The sequence below is a fragment of the Lissotriton helveticus genome, chromosome 3_1 (genome assembly GCF_964261635.1).
Source record: "Lissotriton helveticus chromosome 3_1, aLisHel1.1, whole genome shotgun sequence".
NCBI classification, from domain to species: Eukaryota; Metazoa; Chordata; class Amphibia; order Caudata; family Salamandridae; genus Lissotriton; species Lissotriton helveticus.
In genome coordinates, this window is record NC_136061.1 from 883676754 (window position 1) to 883701418 (window position 24665).

At 48.5% G+C, this 24665-nt stretch overlaps 1 protein-coding gene across 1 annotated transcript in view; it reads left to right on the plus strand.

The window, feature by feature from the left end:
* Nucleotides 1-24665, plus strand: part of GNL2 (G protein nucleolar 2) — a 295764-nt gene that overhangs the window by 238730 nt on the left and 32369 nt on the right. Inside the window, exon 12 of the mRNA XM_078683329.1 lies at nucleotides 732-1207. Coding sequence (XP_078539455.1) covers nucleotides 732-1207 — 476 coding nt within the window. The remainder of the gene's footprint in view (nucleotides 1-731; nucleotides 1208-24665) is intronic.

Consider the following 24665-nt stretch of genomic DNA (forward strand, 5'->3'; position numbering starts at 1 on the left):
CTTGTTAAATTTAGGAATAGGAACACTGTCCCCTATTTACGATCCTGCCAGGCCCACGAAGGTGACGGCCCCATCTCCATTTGGGATTTGTATGATTTTTATCCATGTACCTCATACTGCTCCCCTCGAAGATCTACAGTATAAACACTGTAATGCTTGAGTAATGAAGTTTACTCTTCAAACTAGTATTCTGATAACTTGCACGAAGAGCTAGTAGCTGAGTGATAATTTTACTAACATATATTTCCTGGGTAGCATTCTTGAATTGACTTTTATTAATTGTATTTACGTGTACTTAAACGTCTTTCACTGTCATTTATTTGTTTTTAAACAAGACTCTTGAAAATTCTAACTGTATGTATACATTTGTATATATTAGATATGTGTTTTGTCTATGTATTTTATATGCTTGTCTTTTATGAAGGAAAACTTCGAAATAAAGACGTTAAAACTGGAACTGGAACTGGATCACACCTCCCTTACCTTCTAAATATTTCGCTAGTGTAAACCTAGTAACATCTGCAGATGGAGAACAGGTCGAAAATGGGGGATTTTTTTCGGAATCTTGTGCACTAATACCAATTCCTATTGTACGTCCCCATTTCTTCAAGGACCACTCAGGGTACAACTTGAAATATCACATTGGAACCTGTTCAGAAATCTTACTCTACTCAGAATGGATCCCTAAATAATGAATCAGTCTGACACTGTTGTTTTCTTCTCTCTTACAGCCTTCAAAACTTGCACCCCCTATAAAGGTTGTTCAAGAAACCATTACCAGTAGTACAAAAGAGCAAAAGTTGGAGCCTGTCAACATAGCTCCAGAAACAGTGGGGCCAGAAGAGACCCAAGCAAACACAGAAATAAAGCAGATCTTGACCCATGTCAGACAGAACTTTGGAAAAATACATGTGGCACCTGAATTCACTGGTGAAGACCTTGTACCCGTAGAAGCGCCTGATCTATCAGACCTGTCAGACATTGGTTCAGATGAGGAGGAGGAAGAGGCAGAGAAAGATGACGAGGTGGAAGCGAGCCAGAAAAATGAATCTGAAAAGAGCCAGGATGCAGATAGCACTGATGCCAAACAAATGCCTCCGGCAAAAGCCCAAAACCCCAAAGCTGTCATTAGGGCTCTGGATGACAAGATTGCGAAATACAAAAAGTTCCTTGACAAGGCCAAAGCAAAACGGTTTTCTGCCATAAGGTATTGTAATGTTTGTGACAAAAAAAATTCAGTTAACTTTCTTTTGTTTATTATATAGGGCGATTGCTTGAACTAACAGAATATAAATCTAATGTTCATTTTGACTCTGGCTATTCGGGTGGGAACCGAGCAAACTATGTTGACCTTTTGGTTATTATCTGCTATCAAGTTCTGTGGGTGGTGAGTCACTCTGTTCATCCTGATAAGGATGAAGTCTGTTTACAACTATAAATTGTGGTGTACACACACGCGCACACACACATATGTGTGCATTTCTTGCTTGGGATCAGCATAGTTCCCAAGAAGCCATAGCAACTGTATTTAATTTTTCTTTCATGCAATAGAATAGTTACCTCATTTACATACCCATCCTCTAAATAGGAGTTCCCGCTCCACTTAAGCATGTTTTAATGAAACCTCTAGAAGATAGCCCAGAATTGAACCTACTACCCTGGTTAATTTCATGCCTACTCTCTTTTAATGGAGCACTTAGTCAATGGCAAACTTTACCAACATTTTGTAGGATAAAAATCAAATAGGCTTTGCTCTCTGGCATGAAGTTTGAAACTGCCTGTAGGAAGCTTGCTCTGTATATTGTATATCCAGTAGGTGGTTATACCGTGAACAGAGTCCAGGGGTTCCCCAAAAGTGTACATGACTCAATGTAAAACCCTAACTGGCAGATGCATCAACGTAGCCTTTTGCTATTCCTAAATAGCGATTTTTAAGGAATCGCTATTTAGGAATAGCAAAAGCCTATGCATGTAGGAATCGCTATTAAAATAGCGATTCCTTAACATTCCTTAATTGCTACTCGCAAATTGCTAGTCGCAATTAAGGAATGCTGTCCCATTCATTCCTAAGGGCCTACAGGCCCATAGGAATGTATTGGAGATTGCATGAGCAATTAGCGAGTACCAGTAGGTACTCGCAAATTGCTCATGCAATTTCAAGGGTGTCAAAATGGCACCCTTTTGCACCCCTGAAATTGATCTATGCACATATGTTGCACACACACATGCCCTCAGGGCATGTGTGTGTGCAACATGAAACTTTGAAAAATGCACAAAAGTGCTTTTTTCAAAGTTTTAGCAAATTACCATGAAGTTCAACTTAATGGTAATTTGCTCCCCCTATTAGCGAATTCGCTATTTGTTTTACTTTCATGAATTGCATTTAAGGAATCTCAATTTGGGATTCCTTAAATGCAATCGCAATTTAAGGAATCTCAATTTAGAGATTCCTTAAATTGCGATTTTTGCATTTGGGATGATGCATCCCAAATGCAAAAATACCGGGAGCAAAGGGGCAGATTCTGAGAATCTGCCCATTTGCTCCCGGTACTTACTTTGATGCATCTGCCAGTAAGTGCTCTTTTAGTGGTAGTGTGGGAGAGCAGCCTTAGGCCTAACACAGAGGAGTGCAAGCCATTTATTTGCACAACATTAATGGACACACGACTCACACGTAGATCCATAACAATTTTAGAAAAATATACTATGTATGTTATTATAACACCAAGATTGTCACATTAAGGTAAGTATGTTTTTAAATAATATACTTTTCACTTTGAAAAATCAAAGCTTCGAAACTTTCCAGAACTGTTCAAGGTTATCCTATGGGGAAATCAGTATCGCGGTTAAAATTGTAAGTAATACAATTAGTCTTTGGGATCAAAGGTCACCAAGGGTCAGGTGAGTATCAAAACTGCACCACCAGCAGCACAGGGGCGGCTGGGTGCAGAGGGCAAAGTTGCAGTTCGGCCCAATGGTTTTCAAAGCAGACTGGCTTTGTCTGGAGCCACAATGCTTGCAGGTGAGTAATCGGTTGCAGGGGCAAGCTTTAGGGGTTAGGACTAGCATGGGGAGGGACACAAAGCCACACCAAACATACACCACCAGCGTCACAGTGGCAGATGGGTGCAAAAAACAGAATCAGGGGTGTCTTCTTTTGGGAAACTGGCTGCAGGCGTGGCACCGGAGGTTGCAGGAGGGAGACCAATGACAGCAGAGGTAAGTTGAGATGTAGTGGGTCGTAGGGGCACAGTTGGTTCAGCTCACCCAGGCCCAGGAGCTACGAGTGGTGCCTTTCAGCGTCAGAGTCTTTTACCGGAGCCGGTCGTGGTCAGGGGGTAACCTTGGATTCACATAGCAGGCGAGGTCAGCCAATGTTAGACACAAGGTCAGGGTTGCTGGAGAGACTTATGTGCTCAGGTGAACCACTCAGACCGTGGTCGTCTGGTGCAGTGAGCAGGAGATGCGGATCTGCCTCGATCCAGGGTCCTTGGAGTTAGTTTCTTCTTGGACAGGTCTGCTGTCCACGGGAGGCGTCTTTTCGAAGGCAGCAGCCTCCCATGGTTTTCAGAGCTCGCTGGCAGCAAGAAGGATCTAAGTTGTGCAGAAGCTGGAGACAGGCCACTAGGGCTGGAGAAAATGCAGTAGTTGTCTTCAGTCTTCTCTTCAGGGATGTCTTCTTTCTTAGGTCATCGCAGATCTAGTTTCTAGGTCTGGGGGAGCCTCTTAAATATTAAATTTAGGGGGCAGGCGTTTTAGGGGAGTAGTAGGTAGGGCTAATGGGCACCTTACCTGGGGTGACTACACCCACTACTATATGACCCTCCTGTGGGCATAGACCTAGCCCTGATCGGAGGAGTCCCCTCATCTTCAAAGAGACTGAAAAGTGTGCTTAGCCTTGCCTCCTCCACCTGATGGTGAGCACACCTTCTAGTTTTATAAGTTTTCCCACCCAAAGTGGCAGTGTAAAGCAGGGGCTGCCTCCTGCTGCTAGCAACAGAGGCTGGGGGTCAAATTACAAAGGTGGCAGGTCTTTGAAGCTTCCCCTTTGAGCACTGGCCCATCCTGGGGGGACGAGGTGTGACACATCTGCCCAGGATGTGCAATGTGCATTGCTTCTGGTCCCAGAGAGCAGAGACACTCCACCAGGGGTCCAGAAACATGTTTGTGTGTGGCAGGCTACCTAAAGCCAGTCAGTGCCCACACCAGGGTTTGTAGGTTTTCAGGGGGCACCCCTTAGGTGCCTTCTGGGTACATTATTCAATAAACCCCACACTGTGTCGGTTTATTGAAATTTGGTACCAAACATTCCTGGGTTCAGTGAAGCCATCATGGAGCTGTGGAACTCGAGTTTGTCAAGTTCCCAGTCTATGTACTCTTTATGACTACCCTGGCACTTACAATATTAAGGAATAGATTCTGATACTGTCGGGGCATACCGGCCCATCCAGCTATGCCCACACCTGGGATATAGTGCACCCTGGATAAGGGCTGGTAATGCCTGCTAGAGGTGTGACTTCTCTATATCACAGGCGGTTCTAGCTGGCATGGCACACAAGCAGTGTGCCATGTAAACTTGGTCAATTTTGTTCACCCTAGAGGGACATGCCAGCTGCAGGGGCAGTGGCATGGTCCTAGGGAAGGGTTCCCCAGGGGCCCTCTGCAGCCTCCAGGCCTTAGGTACCCAAGATACCACTTACGAGGGACTTACAGGGAGCAGAAGTACCAACTGTGGAGATATTGTTTAGGGAAAGAATACTGGTGCTGGGAACCTGGACAGCAGGTACCCAGTACTCTACCATCAAAGTTGCATCAAAAGCCGGGCAAAAAGGAAGGAGGGGGAAATGTAACAGAACCCCATGTTCGAGGCATATGAGCTGCAGAATTAACACTTAGATCGCCATCTGGTGTTGGGCTCAAATGCGTGCACCTTGTTGTTGTCTTGGAAGAAGTCTTTTGTAGTCCCGAGATAGGTGAATCCTCCCTTGGACGATAGTGCGCATATGATCGACTCCATCCTTAGATTGTTTTTTTCCACCATCGGGTTCAGATGTAACTTCAACGCTCTGGTTCGGTACCCTTTCCAACGTGCAAACCATAGTAAACTCGACAGTATTGTGTTCGAGGCATGTGGGCTGCTAAATTCATATCTATAGCATAGATCGCCGCCTAGTGTTGGGTCTGGATGATTGCACATTGTTGTCCTGGAAGAGTCTTCGAAGTATCACGAGATAGGTGGCTCCTCCCCTGGACTACAGTGCGTATGGGCATCGACTCCATTCCCAGATTGTTTTTTTCCGCCATTGGGTTCGGATGTACTTTCGTTCTCTCCAGTTCGGAATCGACAATAAACTTTTTCGAGGCCAAACGGCCTTTTTCGTATCGTCGGTATTGTTTGCGTTCGGTGCCCGGTTCTGTTCAGACTCGCTTCCCAAGTTGGACATCCAGGGAGTCGCGTGACTCTTTGGTGCTCGAGGCCCAGTCGACGCAGCAAGACCCTCGACAACGCGACATGGAACGGAGCCCGTTCAAGAAGTGTCCCGTGTGCGGGTCGAAGTAGCCACACATCGACGTCCACCCGGTGTGCAACAAGTGCCTGTCGCCGGACCACGATGAAGCCAACTGTATGGCTTGTTCACGGTTTCGTTCAAAGAAGACGATTCGGCTTTGGCGCGCGGCGCGCATGGAGGCCCGGCAGTCGGCCCCGGCACCGGTGGACATCTTCGACAGCGAGGAAGCAGACGAACACGAAGTTCAGCTGCAGATTTCACCTCCAGCGGAGGAAATCGACTACGACTATCAAGTGGATGTCAAAGGCCTAGACGTAGAAGAAGTCGTCGACGAGGTAGGAGACAACAATGAGGCCTATGGGGCCATGGAAGATAGCTCAGAGGAAGAGCTATGCCCCGTTCGAACACTTACAAAGGCTCAGGTCGAGGGATCGCCAATCGGCCTTACCCAAGACCTTCTACCAGGATCCACGGCCCCGCCTCCCGGCCAGCTACAGACACTTCGGCGGAGCCGCCATTGTCCAAAACGAAACCGAAAGTGAAACCTTCGGTGTCAACACTACCGAAAGTGGTTCAAACGCCATCGAAACCGAAAAAGTCTGCTCCCCCGTCGACACCCTCGTCTTCCGAGGTGTCGGGACACCCCAGGCCGAAGAAAGCTGTCGATCCGGCGAAGTCGGGGAAAAGCGTCCAGCCAAAGCTGACCAAGGGTGTCGAGCAGAAGTCCAAGAAGGGCGTCGAGCCACAGTCGAGCAAGGGCGTCGAGCCGAAGTCCAAGACGGGCGTCGAGCCGGAGCCAGGCAAAGGCGTCAAGCCGAAGTCCAAGAAGGGCGTCGAGCCGAAGACCAGCAAGGGCGTCGAGCCGGAGACTGGGGCCCCAAAAACGGTTACCCAGCCCGCCGACACGATGAAGCCTCGGCCGGAACAGCCCAAGTCATCAACGCTCGAGGCTTCACACGTTGGTGGACCAAGATCGTCTGTCGTGTCGACGAAGCCGTCCGCTTCCTTCACGAAGCAGGTCTCGGACTCCCTGAAACGTATCAGGGACAAGGCTTCGGCGGAAGACCCCAAGGCGCCTTCCGCACCGAAGCAGTCGGTCCCCACCTCCAAGTCATCGATGCCAATCCTCTTCACGTTGCCGCCGAAGGTGGCACCGAAGGCTTTCTCACCACGGTTGGTGCCCGAAGCGAACTTGCAAGGTACTGCGGGGTCGAAGCCTACTCTCCCGGCTGGGGGCTTGAAGCATCGACCACCATTGGTGGAAGATCAGTCGGAGCGTTTCATCGATTCCGACACCGGGAAGCTTACGCTTTACAAACGGAAAATTACTGCGACGACGCCTTTGGAGTCATACACCATTCCTCTAAAGCGCAAAAAGCCTGCTTCGGATTCACCGGTCTTGGTCGAACCACTGGCTCCTCGGACTCAAAGAGTTGCCACACCCTCACCAACTTATTCGGATGCCAAGGATGCTGGGGATCAGGACGAGGAATACAACTTCCCGGCCCACACAGATCCTGATGAACAACAGGACTCATGGGTGGACGCGGGAGACCAAGGGGATCAGCAACCCGCCCTTGACCCTCAGGTCTACAATGTCAAGACCTCTCCCACTGAGGATTCTGCGGCATTCAATGCCTTGATCGAGAGGGCGGCAAAAAACCACGACGTTGAACTACATGCTGACCCTGTGGAGGTGGACTTCCTCTTTGACACTTTTTCAACAGCTGAAAAGACTGTGAAAACTCTCCCTATGCTAAAGGGGGTCCTGAAACATGCTGCGGACATCTTCAAGGAACCCACACGGTCAAGGGTAGTCAACCCTAGAATTGAAAAAAAATACCGACCGGCACCTGGCGATCCAACCTACATCAAGGGCCAGTTGCCATTGGACTCCCTGGTCATTTCTAATGCCCGCAAAAGGGCAAATTCGCAGACCACTGGTGAAGCTCCTCCCCCGGACAAAGAATCCAAAGTGCTGGAGGCATCGGGAAAAAGAGTAGCAGCTCAGGCGGCCAATATCTGGCGTATCTCTAACACGCAGGCACTCTTGGCTCGGTACGACAGGGCACACTACGACACACTAGAAACCCTGTTGCAACATCTCCCAGACCAATATAAGGAGGCTGCGGAGATGCTTATCCAGGAAGGGAAGCTCACCTCCAACGCTTCAATTAAGTGTGCACTAGGCGTTGCGGACACTGCAGCCAGGGCAATTAACACCAGTGTGAAGTTAAGACGTCAGGCATGGCTCAGAATCTCCGGGTTTAAGCCTGAGATCCAAACTACCATCCTCAACCAGCCGGTGAACCCTGACAGATTATTTGGCCCTGAGGTGGATACCACCTTGGAAAAAATAAAGAAGGATACCGAGACTGCGAAGTCCATGGGAGCTCTCCAGTCCCAACAGTTTCGGGGGAGCACTTTTCGTCGCTCAGGCAATAGGGGTGTTTCCAGAGGCCAGATGTCCCAGCAAACACAATTCAATAAAGGTGGGGCGCAATCCTCTTACCCCAAGCAGAGTAGAGGAGGTTATCGAGGCAACAACGCCAAGGGCAGAGGCAGGGGCAACAACAACTCCCGTTCCTCCGCCTCCAACAAACAGTGACGCCCTGTCACTGCCCCCCGACCATTCCACACCTGTCGGGGGGAGACTCCAGCAGTTCCTACCAGTCTGGAAATCCATCACCACAGACAGGTGGGTCAGGAAACTTATCCAGTTCGGTTATTGTTTGGAGCTCACATCCACTCCACCCAACATACCACCAAAACACGGTCCTATGTCCACAGAGCATTTGCACTTATTGCAGCAGGAGGTTCTTGTCATGCTGCAAAAGGGCGCTATAGAGCTCGTGCCAGTGGAGGAAGAAGGCACAGGAGTGTACTCCCTGTACTTCTTAATTCCGAAGAAGGACGGGTCCCTCAGGCCTATTCTGGACCTCCGGCCCCTAAACCAATACATTCTCTCAGAACACTTCCACATGCTAACGCTGCAGCAAGTTCTTCCGTTACTCACTCAGGGGGACTTCCTCGCAACCTTGGACCTCAAGGATGCTTACTTCCACATTCCACTCCATCCATCACACAAAAAATACCTCAGATTCACCATTCAAAATCGGCATTATCAATTCAAGGTCGTTCCTTTCGGAGTGACCACGGCCCCCAGAGTGTTCACCAAATGTCTGGCGACAGTGGCGGCGCACCTCAGGAGACAAAACGTACATGTCTACCCTTATCTGGACGACTGGCGGGTTCAGGCAAAGTCGGTCCAGCAGTGCGCCGCCGACATGTCCCACACCATTCACCTTCTTCACGGTCTGGGCTTCTCACTAAACTATCCAAAGTCGCACCTTCAGCCGGCCCATGTGCGGCAATATCTGGGTGCGACGATCAATACTCTGGCAGCCACGGCTCAGCCAACTTCAGCGCGGATCAACAACATCCAAGCGCTAATCCAACAGTTCAGACCGCAACACTCGCTTCCTGCGAGAGTGTTCATGCAGTTGATAGGCATGATGGCCTCCTGCATTTTCATAGTCCCGCACGCGGGGTTACATATGCGTCCGCTCCAGGAATGCTTGGCGCATCAGTGGACTCAGGCTCAGGGGCAGTTGAAAGACCTAGTGTTGGTGACCGGTCGGGCATACAACTCTCTGCATTGGTGGAATCCACACTACCTTTGCAAGGGCCGACCGTTCCAGGAGCCTGTGCCACAGATTATCCTGACAACGGACGCGTCTCTCCAGGGATGGGGAGCTCATGTACTCCACTACACAGTGCGGGGACTATGGACAATGCAGCAAAGGAAGATGCACATCAACTACCTAGAACTGATGGCAATCTTCATGGCACTAAAAGCATTCAAAGTACATCTGTGCAACAAGGTCGTGTTGATCCGGACGGACAACATGACTGCCATGTACTACATCCAGAAGCAGGGAGGTACACACTCTCCACAGTTGTCTCATCTGGCTCAGAGCATGTGGAAGTGGGCCATTCAGAGGAACATCTTCCTCATGGCGGAACACCTCCCGGGCACAGACAATCAGATGGCGGACCTGCTCAGCAGGTACAGCCACCAAATGCACGAGTGGGAGATACATCCATCAGTACTCCATCCGTACTTCCAGCAGTGGGGTCATCCAGAGATAGACCTGTTCGCCACAAGGGAAAACGCAAAATGCAAAACGCAAAATGCCAAAGCTTTGCCGCCAGGTTCCCTCACCCACAGTCGCAAGGCAATGCGATATGGATGAACTGGTCAGGCAGATTTGCGTACGCTTTTCCCCCAGCACCTCTCATACCGCTGGTGGCAAGAAAGCTAATACAACACTCGATGACACTCATCCTGGTTGCTCCAGCGTGGGCACGCCAGGCATGGTACACCTAGAACTCTCCGTGGTACCGCATCAACGGCTGCACCTCACGCCCAGTCTTTTGACGCAGAACCATGGCGACATTCAGCATCCAGATCCGCAAAAGCTCAATCTGGCGATCTGGCTCCTGAGGTCTTAGAGTTTGGCTACCTTGACTTGCCTCCAGAATGCATGGATATCTTTCGGGAGGCGAGGAAGCCCACCACTAGAGCCTGCTATGCAGCGAAATGGAAGCGGTTTGTCATTTACTGTACTGAACGCCACATCAACCCACTTGATGCGTCCATTCCCAACATCATATGTTATTTGTTGCATCTTTACAAATGCAATTTTGCATATGCTTCCATTCGGATACACTTATCCGCCATAGCGGCTTATCTCCAAAACAGGCAGCATCTCTCCGTTTTCAGGGTGCCTGCCATTAAAGCCTTCCTAGAGGGGCTGAAGCGGGTCATCCCTCCCAGGACCCCACCAGCTCCTGTATGGAACCTCAATATGGTCCTCACCAGGTTGATGGGCCCACCTTTTGAGCCTCTACATTCATGTGAGATTCGGTTCTTAACTTGGAAAGTGGCTTTTCTCATTGCTATTACGTCTCTACGACGTGTTAGTGAGCTGCAGGCGCTCACTGTACAAGAGCCTTTCATACAGATTCACTCAAACAGGGTGGTGCTGCGCACTAACCCTAAATTCCTTCCTAAAGTGGTTTCGCAGTTTCATGTCAACCAGACCATTGAACTGCCCGCGTTCTTTCAAAACCCAGAAACAGTGGCCGAAAGAATGCTCCACACTCTTGATGTCAAGCGAGCTTTGATGTGCTACATAGATAGGACCAAAGACTTTAGGAAAACACAACAACTCTTTGTTGCCTTTTCAGCCCAGCACAAAGGCAACCCCATTTCCAAAGCAGGTATAGCCAGGTGGATCGTTAAGTGCATTCAGATTTGCTATCACAAGGCTAAGCGCACTTTGACGGTCCCTCCCAGAGCCCACTCCACCCGCAAGTTGGGGGCCTCTATGGCTTTCCTTGGTAATATCCCTTTGGAAGATATTTGTAGAGCAGCCACATGGTCTACACCACACACATTTACTAAACATTACTGTGTAGATGTGCACTCCAAGCAGCAGGCAGCTGTAGGGCAGGCTGTTCTTAAAACACTTTTTCAAACTTCTGCAGCTGGCACAGGCGGCCGCCGTTAAGGGAGGGACTGCTATGTATTCTATGCTATAGATATGAATTCAGCAGCCCACATGCCTTGAACTGAATATGCTACTTAACAGTAGGCATCTGTTCTTGGCATGTAGGGCTGCTGACATTCATATCGCCCGCCCTCCTCCCTGGCGCCTCTAGCGGCTGCAGACTTTTTTACACTTACTCTTAGCATGGCCATTACACTGTTACACTCCATCTTTGCCACAATGGCTAAAAACAATCTGGGGATGGAGTCGATGCCCATGCGCACTGTAGTCCAGGGGAGGAGCCACCTATCTCGTGATACTTCGAAGATATCAGGACAACAATGTGCAATCATCCGGACCCAACACTAGGCGGCGATCTATGCTATAGATATGAATGTCAGCAGCCCTACATGCCAAGAACAGATGCATACTGGTAAGTAGCATATTCATTTCGTTCGCATGCTCTTCGACGCGCTTCTCAAATACTCTATTCCAGTCGTCAAACCGGGCCGTTGGGCCTATCGACGCCATTCGGGCCTACGGGTAATGGAAAGGACTCAATTTAAAAAATGCCCCCAGTGTGGAGCTAAATTCCCACACAGCAACCAACACAAGGTCTGTATCCTCTGTCTCTCGTCTGAGCACGAGGAGAAAAATTGCCAGGCCTGTGCCTCCTTTCGATCCAAAAAGGCTGTCCGTGATCGCCGGGCCCGACGACACTTTATTGCGCAACAAGCTGCTCCGGTGCCGGAAGACCTCTTCGACCAAGGCCCCGATGCCCTGGAGGAGGATTCAGAGGATCTGGAAATCGTTCCCGAGGCAGATGACTCCAACTCAGACGACCACATAACTCCCGGTCAACGAATGAGTACAACTGCCCCTGCCCGCACCCTACCCCAGAAAAAGAAGGCTCCGGTCAAGACTTCGCCTGCAGGCCCCAGTCACGACCGAAACAAAGCTTCAGAAACCCTGGGCCCGGCTCCGAAGACAAAGGAACGGCCTTCCAGCAGCTCTGTACCGAGCAAGCCACATACCAGTGCCCCGCAGACACTGTCTGCACTGAAGACGGGAGCTCATCCTACTCTCACAGTCCCCAAAAAGACCTTCGCACCGAACACCTCGGCACCGAAGGAACAAAGGGGCTCGGATCCGAAACCAAAGTATTCGGAACCGAAAAAGATTCCAAGCCGAAGGATCCAAAAACCCCTTAGAAGGCTCCAGAGCAGAAATCTAAACCCCGAACGGACCCCAAAAACTCAGCGTCACAAGAGACTACCGAAGAGGAAGAACTTTTTCGACCAGATCCCATCGATCCGAAAAAAGAAAAAAACCTCCAAGTTTACCCCAAAACAGGACACGTGGTCAATGTTCCACACAAGAAAAGGAAATTGGACACCCCACACACTCCTGAGGTACCTGTAAAAAAAAAAAAGACTGTGCCACTTCACCCTAAAGACCCTCTTCTCCTGTTCTTCCTACTAAGCCTTTCTCTCTTCCACATCCTCCCATACTTCCACCATACTCCCCACCACCACAAAATGATGATGATTTAGGGGGTGGGGAGGAATCAATGACCCTTTCCATGACCCTGATAATGACACAGATATACCACAGGACACATGGTTGATTATTATGATTATGATGACCCAGTGGATCCTCCAGACCATCCTGATGCATACCCAACAAAGCCATCTCCCCCAGATGATAATATTGGCTTTAGTCAGCTTACCGACGGGGCTGCCCAGTACCATGGTGTTCAAATGCATTCGGACCCCACAGAGGAAGACCTAGTTGACACCTTTGCACAGTCACAAAAGACTGTACAAACTTTACCAAATGTTAAAAAATGCGTCATTAAACACGCCCCAGACATATTTAAAGACCCTGTAAGGGCTAGAATTCTCAACCCTAGAATTGAGAAAAAATATAAACCCGCTCCCAATGATCCCACCTACATCAAGGGTCGACTCCCTTTAGATTCTCTAGTGGTGACCAATGCTAGAAAACGTGCCAACTCTCAGACCTTAGGGGATGCTCCACCTCTGGACAAAGAGTCCAAATTATTAGATGCTTTGGGCAAACGAGCTGCGGCCCAAGCAGCCAATCATTGGAGGATAGCCAGGTACGATAGGGCTCATTACGACCAACTAGAAACCCTATTGCAGCATTTACCTGGTCAATATAAGACCAAGGCCAATGATTTAATTCAGGAGGGCAAAATAATAACTAATGCATCAATCAAGTGTGCCCTCGATGCAGCAGACATGCATCTAGATCCATTAACACTGGTGTGTTACTAAGAAGACATGCCTGGTTGCGCATTTCTGGCTTTAAACAAGAGGTACAGGCCTCAATCAGCCGTTCAATCAAGAACAATTTTTTGGCCCAGCTGTGGATACAACTTTGGAAAAAATAAAAAAGGACATGGAGACTGCTAAATCCATGGGAGCATTACAGTCTTCATCCGCACAAGGTTCCTTTCAACGTTCCTTCTATAGAGATGCGTCCAAAAACATCAGTGCAGACACAGCTTCTTCCTCCTACTAAAACCCCACACACACATCCCAAACAAAGGATATTTTAGAGGCGGATACAGAGGAAATAACAACAAAGGAAGAGGCCGAGGTAACAACACTCGGCCCTCTCCCATTAAATAAACAGTGACTTCCTTCCACTCCTTCCAAACCATTCCAATCCGGTCGGAGGGAGACTCTCACAATTCCTACCTCTCTGGAATTCCATCACTACAGATAAGTGGGCAAGACAAATGATCTAGTATGGTTACTGCCTGGAACTTACTGCAACTCCACCCAACATACCACCCAAGCAGCTTCCAATGTCCACGGAACATCTAACACTTCTCAAACAGGACGTTCTCTTGCGGATTCAAAAGCATGCAATAGAACCAGTCCCCATACAACATCAAGGAATAGGAGTTTACTCCCTGTACTTCCTAATCCCCAAAAAAACGGAACCCTAAGGCCAGTACTGGACCTAAGACCTCTCAATCTCTACGTACAGTCAGATCATTTTCATATGATCACTCTTCAACAGGTCCTTCCACTACTTCAACAAGGCGACTTCCTTGCCACACTATATCTCTAGGGTGCCTACTTCCATTTTCCCATACACTCTGCTCACAGGAAATAGCTGCGGTTCACCGTGGACTGCCAACACTATCAGTTCAAAGTCCTTCCATTCGGAGTGACCACAGCACCCAGAGTGTTTACCAAGTGCCTTGCAGTAGTAGCCGGACAGAGGTCCAATTTTTACTTTAAAGAGCAGATGCAATCACAGGATACCTTCAACAATTCCATAGAGAGGGGCACAAGCCTGTACCCAAACATGTACAAATTGTCACAGAGAAGAAGGTGGCCAGAGAGTAGACCAGAGTTTTTAGGCAAAAGCTGTTGTTTTCTGTCAATATTACAATAGCAGAAATTCCATTAACACCATTACTGGTTCACCATAATAATTTTTACATTTCACAGTATATGGTGTTGTAAATTGTTGACGGCGTTTCGATCCCAATTAAAGAGTCATAGGGATCATCATCGGGACTAAGTATTGCCTAAATAATGCAAGCCATGATAGCCGCGATGGGCGGTCTGGACACAGTGGATGACGGCCAGGTTGAATAGGGCGAATCTAATTCAGAGTAGGAACAATGAGGGATATGTTCGGTTTTGTAATAGGTGTCCGAGTTGGGATAAATCTCCCCGTGTTCGTCAGACTCGATCGGGACGCGCCGGCAGATGGCTCGGTCGCTTGTGAAAGGAACCAGTCAATGGGCTGCACTCGCTTTCCTGACACATCGGCCAGGAAAGCGAGTGCAGCCCATTGACTTGTTCCTTTCACAAGCGACCGAGCCATCTGCCGGCGCGTCCCGATCGAGTCTGACGAACACGGGGAGATTTATCCCAACTCGGACACCTATTACAAAACTGAACATATCCCTCGTTGTTCCTACTCTGAATTAGATTCGCCCTATTCAACCTGGCCGTCATCCACTGTGTCCAGACCGCCCATTGCGGCTATCATGGCTTGCATTATTTAGGCAATACTTAGTCCTGATGATGATCCCTACGACTCTTTAATTGGGATCGAAACGCCGTCGACAATTTACAACACCATATACTGTGAAATGTAAAAATTATTATGGTGAACCAGTAATGGTGTTAATGGAATTTCTGCTATTGTAATATTGGCAGAAAACAACAGCTTTTGCCTAAAAACTCTGGTCTACTCTCTGGCCACCTTCTTCTCTGTGACAATTTGTACATGTTTGGGTACAGGCTTGTGCCCCTCTCTATGGAATTGTTGAAGGTATCCTGTGATTGCATCTGCTCTTTAAAGTAAAAATTGGACCTCTGTCCGGCTGGACAAGTCAAGACTTAATATACCTTCCATTGTGTCTATATTTATTATGCGCTTTAAACCGTTTTGTGCATGGGACCGTTGTTGTTGTCATTAATATGTTCCCCGAGGTCCTGTGCTGACTCGATTGGGTGCCCTTGTTGTTTTGTATAATTGCAGTAGTAGCTGCACACTTGAGAAGACAACAAATACATGTATTTCCATACCTCGACGACTGGCTGATAAAAGCCAATTCGTACAACCAGTGTGTTTTCACCACACTTACCAAACCATCCAGCTGCAACACAACTTGGGGTTCACAGTAAACTACACCAAGTCACACCTTCAACCCTCCTACATATATCAGTATCTAGGAGCCACAATAGCCACTTCCAAAGCTCTAGCATACCCCAATCCAGTCAGGATAGCCAATATGCAAACCCTCATCGCCAAGTTTCAGCCCCAACAGTCTCCCAGCACGAGTGTTTATGCAGCTCATAGGAATGATGTTCTCTTGCATTTCCATTGTATCCCACGCAAGACTTCAGATGCGCCCTTTACAAGAATGCTTAGCACGTCAGTGGAACCAGGCTCAAGGGTCAGCATACAGATCTGGTGTTGGTAGACACAAAACCTTTCCAGAGGGCGACCATTCCTAGAGCCAGTTCCGCAGATAGTGCTAACAGCAGACGCATCACTCACCGGCTGGGGAGGCCATCTCCTAAACCACACAATTCAGGGCAGGTGGACCACTCAACAAAAACTGATCCACATCAATTACCTAGAATTACTGGCAATTTTTCTAGCGCTAAAATCTTTCCAGGCACACCTCCTCAACAACACTGTCCTAGTCCGCACGGGCAAGATGACAGCAATGTATTACATACAGAAACAAGGAGGAACACATTCTTTGCAGCTGTCTCACCTAGCGCAAAATATATGGAGATGGGCCATTCCACAAAACATATATCTGCTAGCAGAACATCTTCCAGGGGTGAACAATCAGATAGCGGATCTGTTAAGTCGTCAGATTCAACAAATACACTAATGGAAACTTCATCCACAGGTTCTTCAAACTTTCTTCCAGATGTGGGGCCAACCAGACATAGATCTGTTCGCCACACATGCAAACGGAAAATGCCCAACCTTCGCCGCGAGGTTGCCACACCCGCTGTCCAAGGGCAATGCGATCTGGATTAACTGGTCAGGCAGATTTGTGTAAGCTTTTCCGCCACTCCCACTCATTCCACTAGTAGTACGCAAGCTCAAAACAACAGTCTCTCGAAATAATACTAGTTGCTCCCACATGGGCTTGCATCCATGGTTCACAACATAACTCAAACTCTTGGTAGTTCCACTCCAAAAATTACGTCTCTCTCCAAAGCTGCTAACGCAGAACCATGGAGAGATAAGACACCCAGATCTAGCACAACTGAATCAAGCGATCTGGGTCCTGAAATCCTAGAGTTCGGTTACCTCATCCTCCCACCGGACTGTATGAACATTATTAAGGAAGCCAGCCGCCCCAATACTAGAGCTTGCTATGCAGCGAAATGGAAAAGATTTGTCATTTACTGCAATAACACAATTGACCCATTAAATGCTTTAATTTTGAACATTATTTGCTATTTGCTACATCTACAAACATGCAATCTGGCTTGCTCATCAATAAGATTACATCTAGCTTTCCACCTACCTACAAAACAGACAACATTTGTCATTGTTTAGGGTACCTGCTATCAAAGCCTTTATGGAAGGCCTTAAAGGGATAATTCCACCCAGATTGCCACCCTCGCCAGTGTGGAACCTAAACATAGACTCATGGGCCCCCCATTTGAGCCTTTACACAAATGCAAACTACAGTTCCTTACATGGAAAGTAGCTTTCCTTGTTGCAGTCACTTCTCTCAGGAGAGTAAGTGAGATCCAGGCTTTAACCATACAAGAACCATTCTTACAAATACATCGTAACAAGGTGGTCCTTAGGACAAATCCCAAATTCCTTCCCAAAGTAATCTCTGCTTTCCACTTTAATCAATCAGTAGAGTTGCCAGTATTTTTCCAAAACCCTGATTCTGTAGCAGAAAGAGCTCTTCACACGCTTGATGTCAAAAGAGCATTACTTTATTACATAGACAGGACTAAAGCCTTTAGAAAAACAGTTTTGTAGCTTTGTTGTTTGTAGCTTTCTCTCCACATCATACAGCAATCCTATTTCCAAAGCTGGAATTGCCCGGCGGATAGTAAAATGTATTCAAATATACTATCAAAAACCAAAACGTACGTTAACAATTACCCCTAGAGCGCATTCAACACGTAAACTAGAGGCTTCCATGGCATTCTTAGGGAATATTCCCCTAGAAGACATTTGTAAGGCAGCAGCATGGTCTACTACACACACCTTCACCAAACACTATTGTGTAGATGTGCAGGCAAAGCAACAAGCTTCTGTAGGCCAGGCTGTTCTTAAAACACTTTTTCAAACCACTGCAACAGATACAGGCGTCCACCGCTAGGGGAGACACTGCTGTACAGACTATGCACAAAGTGGGAATTCTGCAGCTCATTTGCCTCAAATGGAAAATGCTACCTACCAGTAGGCATCTGTTGTTGGCCTGTAGAGCTGCAGAGATTCACACGGCCACCCATCCTCCCCGGAACCTGTATCTGTTCCAGTGTTATCTTAATTAGATACATTCTCATGGGCATCTTTCTGTTTCTTACAAACTCCATCATTTCCCTTCATGGTGAAAAACAATCTAAGGATGGAGTTGATGCCCATGCGCACTATCGTCCAAGGGAGGAGTCATCTATCTTGTGACTACAAAAGACTTCTTCCAAGACAACAACAAGGTGCAAGCATCCGAGCCCAAACACCGGATGGCGATCTATGCACAAAGTGTGAATCTCTGCAGCTCTACATGCCAAGAACAGATGCTTACTGGTAAGTAGCATTTTCGTTTCTCACATAAGCTTCCCCCTACTCACCCCTAGCCCCCTCCCTTACCCAGCCAACAGGCCAGGAAGCCCTGCCACCATCAGGAAAAGCCTACCTAGTGTCAGGTAAGGATAAGTAGGGGAAATGGCTGGGTTCTTGCAGGGCCAACTCCTCCTTGCATCCTTCTGTCCAGGGGTCAGTCCCTTTGGTGAGCTGGCCTACCTCCACAGTTTCAGGACCTAACTTCCAATGCTCCTTTCCTAACACTTTAGTGTTTTCACCCAATCTTTTTAGTTTGGGACCAGAGGTGTCCACCTCTGCAAATTCCATCTTAGCCAATCTTAGCCAGGGCAACACCCAGCTTACCTAAAGAGGTTACACACAGCTTGAGTAACCCCACTATGATCAACAGGGTCAGGGGGCCTAACTTGCTATTTAGCATGGAGTCAGACCACCGTGCCAAGGACTGTGCAGCCATAAAGGGCAACACCAAGCAGAGCCCACTGACCGCTGTCAGTGCCCAGAACCACACCTTCAGCTCCTCACTGGGTGGTAAAGGGGTTAATATACAGGCTTCTCTGGGTTCAGGTTGCCTGTCTGCTATTTTAGAGTGAGGGTAGGGGGGCGGGGTCACCACTTCTGGTGACCCCCCCTACCCTCCATTTTCTCACACCGCCTTGCTTAAATTGCAAAAGTGATTATCACCTGGCCGAGATGAGCATCAGCCCTCGTTGTTAATTTGTTGGTTGCTTTTGATGCTCTAGACTGCAGTGTTGTACTGAAGCAGCGCCCAGGCTTCCTGTATATTCCATTCTTGCCTTTTCGTATGCAACAAAAGAAATTGAATGAAGTTGCATTGTATTTTCCTTTCTTATTATCTTCCATGTTTGTGACCTCTGCATGCTAAGAACTTGATGCAGCATGAGAATGGAGCATCTGAAGAGGAACTCCGCAAAGCTCCTGGGCAGTTTCCAGCTGCCTTTAGAATGGCAGCGAAAGAATACAAACGAATTAATTTGCCATGAACATGTACCTCTCGCTGGTTTGTAAGATCCTGTTCGACTATTTCTGTATGCATTTGAAAGGTTCAATTGCAGACATGTTTTATAATATGAATAAATGAAAAAGGCTGAGCAGACAAACGAGTCGGGAGCTATTTAAGAAAAATTGTCTGTCCACAAATTGAGGAACGCAAGGCTTTCCCTACCTGTAGGGATCAATATACTCTTACAAAACACTAACATTTGATTGTAACATAGGGTACTTGTGAGTATTATGCTAAACAGTAAATAGAAGGGCTTTTGAAATAAGGGTGTAGTGGTCCATCCATTCTGTATAAGAAGAGGGTACCTGCAAGACCTGCAAATCATTTTGGTTGAAGAAGATGCGTGATTAATGAGCTTATCCCCTCAAGTTGTCCCGCCACAGTGCTGAAGATACACCAGATCTCTAAGGACCCGAAGACCTTCAAGAGGAGGCACAGGTCCACGCGTCAGCCGCTGATGACGTCACCTTCTCCCCGGAGAACAGCTCCTGTTCTGAAATGGAGATGCAGAATTTCACTCCAGGTCAACCTGTTAGTACTGCCTGTGCCCCCTTTTCCTCCACCCGACCCAGTAGACACCTCAAAGGGTTGCCTACCTGCCCCAGACCAGCCAAAGACTATTGTTGGACCACCACTGCCTTCAGGCCATGGTCAGCACTGATCGGACTTGTCCAGCCTGGCGCCGAAAATACAGCACAGGCCACATGCTCCTGAACAGACTCTTTATCCATCAAGAGTCAAGCCGACCTTCGGAGCTGAAACCTTCAGCGTCAAAACTCGGCATAAAAAATTCCAGTTTCGGACCCGATACCCTACCCATCAAAAATGAAGCATCGAAGGCTTCAACATCGGAGCCTAAACCATTCACCTTTGGCAGACATGCACACAGTTCTGAACCTGTGGAACCTCTGTAATGAACATGACAGCACTTTCAGTACAAAGTGCCTCCCTTCAGGATTACAACAACTCCAAGGGTTTTAACCAAAGGCCTCCCAGTATTAACTGCATACCTGTCCAGGCAAAACATACATGTTTTCCCATATTTATATGAATGGCTCATCAAAAGTGCAGCTCATCAAAAGTGCTTCCAATACACTCCGGCAACCACAAACCTACTCTATCAACTAGGACTTGACATCAATGCAGTAATATCCCACCTCCAATCCCTTCAACTACAACCCTGCCTCGGCTCATAGCAATATCGCAGTTAAACAGGTAAGTAGACTCCCAGGGGTGGGGGTGGCTTACCCCAGTACCGCCAGGCTTCAATCCTTCCAGGTGCTCATTCCCCAGTTCCAGCCTCATAAGATGGTAACAGTGAGGACAGTCATGTGTCTTTGATGGCTTCATGCGTAGAAATAGTACCTTATGCCTGACTCAACATGCATCTGCTGCAAGCGTGGTTGGCGTACCAATGGATGAAAGTGGAGCGTCAATGGGAAGATCTAGCATTGGTCAGCCATCGAGCTTGCTACTGCCTGCAGTGGTGGAACATCAACAATCTCCTAAAAGGACGGCCTTTCCTAGAACCTGTTCTGCAGAGATTTATAACAACTGACACCTCCCTCACAGTTTGGGGAGGGCATTTCCAAGATTTAAATTTCAAAGGACACTGAACACTCAAACACATCTCCATGTCAATCATTGGCAAGGTAGTGCTGATCAAAACAGACATCATGACAACATTTATTATCCGCAAAAGCGGTGGGGGGAGGGGTACCAGGTCTCCTCAGCCCTCTCATCTAGCCCTGACCATTTGGAGTTTGTCTCTCCAATATTACATTCACCTGTTAATGGATTGCCTCCAAGGAGTTGACAACGATTTTGCAGATCTCCTCAGCAGGAGGCATCAGCAAGTCCATGAGTGGGATGCGCAAACCTCACCTCCAGGTTCCCACAGTCAAGGGGCAATGCACTATAGATGAGTTGGTCCTGGATAGTTGCTTATGCTTTTCCCCCTCCCTTACTGCTTCCGTTTGTGGTTCTCAAACTTCCGCAGACATCTCTTACCCTTATCTTAGTGCCTCCCACATGGGTGCAACAACCATGGTTCACTGAACTCATATAACTCTCAGTAGTTCCACATGAGGTACTACCGTACAGGCAGGACCTTCTCACTCACAGCCATGGAGAAATCAGAAACCCAGACCCCAGGTCCCTCAACCTTGCGATCTGGCTCCTGAAGTCCTAGAATTTGGTTATTTAAATCTACCACAACCTTGTATGGACCTTGAGGGGGCGTAGCTAGCCAACCATGATGGCGGTCGGCTTCTGAGAAGCTCCGCCTGCGCCCGGGGATTAAATGCTGTTTCTGGACTTCGGTAGGAGTCCAGACCTGTCACCAGGCATTAGAGGCAATGTGGCGGCTCTTCGAGAGCATCCGACGACCCGACATACTGGGCTGGGACCTGAGCTGCGGGGTGTGAGAGACGCGGCCTGCTGAGGCCTCCTGATGCTGATAGCCGGGGGCTAGAGTGGCGGAGGAAGTGTGTGCCGACCCGGCATGCCCGGCCGGAAGTGCCCGTGAGAATTGCCGGAGTGGGGCCCTTCTGCTGGGATTATGATCTGTGGCTGCCTCTAAGCCTGTGCGGGACCACTTCTGAGGGTTCGCAGAGGTGACGCGGCGGCTCCGGAGCGGACTACGAAGTGGCCACGACGGAGTGGGGACCTGGCGCTTGTTCCTGGCATGGAGGCTGCGGCACCTCGAGGGTGTTTGAGGCCCCTGAGACTCTGCCGGACCCGCCCGGACGGTGGTGGTGAACGCTAGAGAGGGGGTGCGAGATATCGTGCCCTTGTGTGCGATCTTTCCTCCCCCCACACTCGAATTACTGGCGGCGGCAGACGTTCCGTCGCCGTGCTGTTGACTCAGCCTTGATTTGAAGAGCAGTGTCTCAAAGAAGCACGCAGGCCCACTACTCATGCCTGTTATGCTGCGAGGTGGAAAATATTAATTCACTATTTCATTCCAAACACATTGGTCCTATAGGAGCCATTGTTCAAGACATATTCTATTACTTATTACATTAAGTTTAGCTTTTACAGCTATAAGGCTTCACCTAGCTTCAGTTCCCAATTCAGGATTCCAATCATTAAAGCCTTCTTGAAAGTTCTTAAAGGAGTTAATCCTCCTAGGTTGCCACCAGCTCCCACTTGGAGTCTCAATATTGTATAAACAAGATTAATGGGCCCTATATTCGAGCCCTCCCACTCCTGCCCCCTTCAGTTTTTATCCTGGAAGGTAACATTCCTAGTTGCTATCACTTCACGTAGACGTGTCTGTGAGCTTCAGGCATTAACTTTAGAAGGATCCTTCTTCCAACTACATAGAGATAGGGTGGTACTGTGTACCAAACCTACATTTCTTACAAAGGTGGTGTCTCAATTCCACCTTAAGCGAATTCCCAGTATTTTTTCCCCAACCTGACTCAGTTACGAAAAGGGCTCTACACACCTTATATGTAAAATGAGCCCTCATGTATTATATTGATAGAATGAAATCATTTAGGAAAACACAACAACTCTGTGTTGCCTTTTCAAAACCACACAAAGGAAGGGCCATTTCTAAATCCGGCATTGCACAGTGGATTCTCGAATGTATACAAGCAAGCTATGCTAAAGCTAAAAGAACTTTACCTGTCCCTCCTAGAGCGCACTCTAATCGTAAAAAAGTTGCTTCAAAGGATTTCCTAGGTAATATACCATCACTGACCTATGTAAAGCAGCTACATGGTCTACACCACATACATTTGTGCTGGCCCCTCAACAAGCCAATGTAGGCCAAGCAGTTCTGCGTACATTGTTTCAAACAACTGCAACTCCCACGGGTTAGCCACTGCTTATGGAGAAGGACTGCTTTACAGCCTGTGCTAAGTGTGTGTATCTACAACAACACATACCTCAAACTGAAATTTTTATTTGCCCAGTAAGCATCTGTTTGTGGCATGTAGTGCTGTAGATTCACATGTGCCCACCCTACTCCTTGGACACCTGTGTTTGTTGCAGTTACTTTGATCAAATATCACAAATCCTTTTGCATGGGCATCTCACTAGACTACGCTATACTTCACATTCCATCCTCACCGCCTTGCAGGAAAACAATCTAACATTGGAGTCGATGACCATGCGCATTAACAGCAAGAGGAGAAATCGCTCTACCTCGCGATTCGAAAGTTTTTCTTCAAAGAAAAACAACTTGCACACATCCCATCCCATTACTAGATGGCATGATTGGGAATCTACAACACTACATATCTGAAAGAAACAGGTTAGTATTAGATTCCTCACCTTAGAATATCCCCAGGCGTCAGATTGGATCCGGAAAGTTTTCGTCAGCAGTACCCCTGTGCGTCGTTAGGCGTCGTCTGCGGCTCCGCGTCCGTCGTGGGTGTCATGATCGCCGGAATGACATTGTCAGAGTACTTAGACGCCGCCCTCGCGCTTTGACGTCAGTTCTTCTTTTTTCCGCGTCAGTAAGCACAGATCCAGGAAGAGCAGTACTTCTAGTCATTTTCTGACTAACTTTTTTTTATCTGTTTTGGATCTCTTTTCGAGTCGACTTCAACTCCTGGTGCCGTAGGGATGCCTGACTTCAAGCCGTGTGACGCCTGTCACCGCCTGATGTCGGTGACCGACCCTCACCGTCGGTGTCTCTACTGCCTTGGGGCTGACCACCACGACAAGTCGTGCCCCGACTGCTGACCTCGAAAGCTAGGCGGGAGCGGTCCCGTATACTTCTTGAGATCCAGCATTCAGCTCCACGCCGGTCCAGGTCCCGGTTGAGTAGGAAGCCGAGGGACCGGTCTCTGAGCCTCAGTCGTCGACGCTTATCAGGCCATCACTTCTCGTCGGGCTCCAAGTCCTCCGGTAAGTCGAGGCACTCTAAAAAGAAGTCGAAGAGGCGGCATCGATCTTCCGACTCCCTTCGCCCCTTGCGCAACGCGGCTGAGGGTCCGGCGTCACCGCGGGCATTGCATTCGACCCCATAGCCCCCGGTCCCTGGGCGGCATGCGACGCCGGAGAAGATACGTGATTTCCTCGTGGCCATGAGGACTCACTTCCTTCCCTCGAGGCCTGTTGGTGCGCCTTCGGGCCGTGCGGACCCAACTAGGGGCCCTGGCGGGCCAGCGGCTTCCGCCCCGGTGCCGTCGGGTGCTTCGGCTCCGGCGCCGTCGTCGACTTCTGTCCCGACGCCACAGGGCCCCGAGGGATCTAGGCCTGGATCCCGGTCGACGCCAGTTGACCTCACGACTCCTCCGCTGGCCC